The sequence below is a fragment of the Salvia miltiorrhiza genome, chromosome 7 (assembly GCF_028751815.1).
Source record: "Salvia miltiorrhiza cultivar Shanhuang (shh) chromosome 7, IMPLAD_Smil_shh, whole genome shotgun sequence".
NCBI classification, from domain to species: domain Eukaryota; kingdom Viridiplantae; phylum Streptophyta; class Magnoliopsida; order Lamiales; family Lamiaceae; genus Salvia; species Salvia miltiorrhiza.
Window position 1 is genome coordinate 41683364 of NC_080393.1, and position 3893 is coordinate 41687256.

The 3893-nt window shown below is 40.2% G+C and overlaps 1 protein-coding gene across 1 annotated transcript; it reads left to right on the forward strand.

The window, feature by feature from the left end:
* The first annotated feature begins 409 nt into the window (after positions 1-409).
* Positions 410-2017, forward strand: LOC130994231 (uncharacterized). The gene is made up of 2 exons (XM_057919269.1): positions 410-561; positions 715-2017. Exons 1-2 carry the CDS (start codon positions 410-412, stop codon positions 2015-2017), a joined length of 1455 nt encoding a protein of 484 aa, XP_057775252.1.
* The last annotated feature ends 1876 nt before the right edge of the window (positions 2018-3893 follow it).

Sequence of the window (3893 nt, forward strand, 5' to 3'; positions counted from 1 at the left end):
GTCGCTAAAACTCAACACGTTCAATGTGGAATTTGCTTTGAAAATAATCATCATACTAATGCATGTCCATCTTTGCAGGATAATAATACTGAGCAAGCGTGCATGGGATCCGCCGATGAGCAAGAGATGAACGCACAAAGGCCAAGGCGAAACGACCCATTTTGCAACACCTACAATCCAGAGTGGAGAAATCACCCTAATTTTAGGTGGAGACAACAGGAACCAGGGATGTACGCGCCGAATCCGCCGCAGGCTGGACAGTATGCCCATACCGCACGACCTGCACCGAGTTCTGCACCCAATATGAACGATATCATGAAGAGCCTCGCCCAGACGCAGTGAAATTGTGAAGAATTTGGTGCAAAGTCAGTAGGCATTCCAGCATGAAACTCAAGCAGCGTTGAGTAGTATGGGCACACAAATCACACAGTTAGCCACTCAGGTGAACAAGCTGCAGGCGAATCAAGGCCGACTTCCTTCTGTCACGGAGATGAATCCCAAGGAAAATGCAAGTGCAGTAACTACAAGAAGTGGGAGAATTCTAGTTGAGCCACAGCCTAAGTAGCAGGATAAAGAAAAAAAGCCCGATGAAGCCAAGGACGATGCAATTAGTGTGGAGTCACCAGAATCCACCGAGCCTAGTTCTTCTAAGGTAAGTGGAAAACCTAAGGTTTCAATTCCTCAATTACTGATTGCACCACCTTTTCCTTCTAGGCTGGCTCAGAACAAGAGAATTGAAGAAGAGAAGGATATTCTGGAAATCTTCAAGAAGGTAGAAATAAACTTGCCCTTGCTTGATGCAATTAAGCAAGTTCCCAGGTACGCAAAATTTTTGAAAGAGTTATGCTCTAAGAAAATGAAGCTTGGGAATGATGCGAGAATTCGAGTGAGTGAGAATGTTTCTGCTGTTCTTCAAAGAAAATTGCCCCAAAAGTGTCGAGATCCTGGTATGTTCACCATTCCATGCATTATAGGTAATAAGACTGTTGAGAGAGCCATGTTAGATTTAAGAGCGTCCATAAATGTCATGCCTTATTCTGTGTATAAGGATTTGCAGTTAGGACCATTGAAAGACACTCGCGTTATCATTCAGCTAGCTGATAGGTCTACTGCATATCCCGAAGGTGTTGTTAAGGATGTCCTTGTCAAGGTCAATGATTTGATTTTTCCTGTGGATTTCTATATTGTTGATATGGATGATTCTGCCTCTGCTAAGCAATCTTTGATTCTTTTAGGGAGACCATTCATGAAAACTGCTAAGGTAAAAATTGATGTGGATAGTGGAATGCTTAGCCTTGAATTTGATGGAGATGTTGTCACATTTAATATTTTTGAGGCTATGAAGCATGTTGAGGATCCTGAATATGTGTTCATGATTGATGTTATTGACCCTTTGGTTGAGGAATTTGTTGAGAATTTTAGGGAGGATGAGCTTGAGCAGGTTATTTTCAGTTCCCTAACTGAAGAGAACACCAAAACTGAGGAGAATGAAGCCATTAGAGAGATTATCATGCAGCTGTATTCAACGGAGGAAATTCCAGTTCGGCACCTGTCGAGCAGGATGCCCATACCGACCAGCATAGAACCGATTTTGCCCTCTGTTGTGAAGCCACCGAAGCTGGACTTGAAGGTACTGCCCCAACATCTGAAATATGTGTTTTTGGGAGAGAATGACACGCTGCCAGTGATCATCAGCAATGAACTTAGTGCAGAACAAGAGGTAAGGTTGGTAAGTCTTCTTAAGATGCATAAATCTGCCATTGGATGGACTATAGCCGATATCAAAGGTATTAGTCCCTCTACTCGCATGCATAGAATCTTACTTGAGCCTAATAGTAAGCCATCTAGGGATCCTCAAAGAAAATTGAACCCTGTCATGAAAGAAGTTGTGCTTAAAGAAATTCTTAAATTGCTTGATTTAGGGATTATTTATCCGATTTCTGATAGTGCATGGGTCAGTCCTGTTCATGTGGTTCCTAAGAAGTCTGGTTTTGCAATTGGTCAAGAACGAGAATAATGAGTTGATTCCCATGAGGTTGCAAACTGGTTGGCGTATGTGCATTGATTTTAGGAAGTTGAATGATGCCACTAGGAAAGATCATTTTCCATTACCTTTCATTGATGAGATGCTTGAGCGATTGGCTGGTAAGGAATTCTTTTGTTTTCTTGATGGCTACTCTGGATATTTTCAAATTTCTGTAGCTCAGGAAGATCAAGAGAAAACCACTTTTACTTGTCCTTTTGGCACTTTTGCATGGCGTCGTATGCCGTTTGGATTATGTAATGCTCCTGGTACTTTTCAGCGTTGTATGATGAGCCTATTTTCTGACATGATTGAGAGTTGCATAGAAATTTTCATGGATGATTTTACTGTGCATGGAGACTCTTTTGACCATTGTTTGACTAATTGTAAGAATATTAAACTGAATTAATACTCGATTTGCCCCGAAGATCGTTTCTTGGAATATTATTAATTTATCATACAATGATTAATCCTAACATGCTCCTATGTATTTAAGTGCTGCACGTTGGAGTTCAGAAATACCTGAAGAATTCATAAGAATTCGTCAAACTCATCGCTGAACAGACCAGTCAGCTTCAAGCCTTCGTTTAAAGCCTCAAACGTCCTCAAATAGTATTCTGCCCAGAAATACGACTTCTTCGTCTTCGAGAGAGCTTTCCGTGGCCGCCTGTTTCGCTTGAATCGGAGTTCTGTGGAGGACGTTATGGCTGTTTTACCGAAACTGCCAGAACTTAATTTCCTGCGGAAAATCTGACTCCAGCTCTGATCTTCTGAACTGTATCCCGCTCAGCTTTCACCGTTGGATGGACAACGAGCTGTGAAAGTTCCCAAGCTAGAATACCCTACACGTTTCCTGCGCCCCCACACAGCTCTCAAAACCCTAATTATATCAGTGTGTTTTCCTGAGAGCTGACAGCTGTATTTATAAATACAGAAGAAAAGGGAGGGGGCGCCAGTTTCTGTGTGTAGGCGATTTCTCGCCCTACATGGGCTAGGAGACAGTAGGCCAGTCCAGGCCTCAAATAAATTAATTTATCTATGGTCAGCCCAGACCATAATTAATTTATAAATATCAGTTCATTCCACTAGAGAACCGATATTGACTTACCCCTTTATTGCCGGCATTTGAGTCGGGGCTTGTATTTAGACTTATTAAATCCTCGTATTTAAAATATCCGACATCCATTAATTAATTAGAGCTCTGACAGCCTTAATTAATTAATTTCTTATAATCCTTAAGTAGTACCACTCAAACCTTATTATTGCGCCTGAACTTAATCAACCTGCATGGTTTAACGCAATAAACATTATTGAGCTCCTTAAGGGGATGTCATTATCCTATACCGGATACGAGTACTAATATAGATAATCAAATATCATATATTAACCGCTATCACCCAAGATACAGAGTACTCAAGTTACTATATAACTCTCGCTCATAGTAAATCAAAGTGATAAACGAATCAACATATATATCTGAAATCTTATTAGTATTAAGATCTTATAAGTCACCGAGATCTTGATTCTTCACTTAAGCCAGATAGAAGAATACATCTCACTGTGTTCCTATCAATACGTAATGACGTACCAGTATAGATAAGTAGTCAAGACAAACTACTTCCATCTATACCGCAGCCTAAACCAATAACTTGTCCTAGAGTTATTTCGGCTGTGATTATATTATATCTCTTAAGGTTATTCCAATTATATGGTCTTCTGTGATCTACAACACACCATATAATCTACTTATATAGAGATAAAGAACATACATATGCAATCATGAACACAATCAGATAGGAGATTAGATAGTGAACTTAGGAAACATTGTATACAAGCATAAAACGTTCTTGCTTTCAGTATACAAATCCAA

What these genes read in the sequence shown, in the direction of transcription:
- LOC130994231 (XM_057919269.1), top strand. Translation starts at nt 410, where the DNA reads ATGGGCACACAAATCACACAGTTAGCCACTCAGGTGAACAAGCTGCAG. An exon ending in CTAGTTGAGCCACAGCCTAA is followed by an intron (nt 562 to 714) that starts GTAGCAGGATAA and finishes TTTTCCTTCTAG; the next exon opens with GCTGGCTCAGAACAAGAGAA.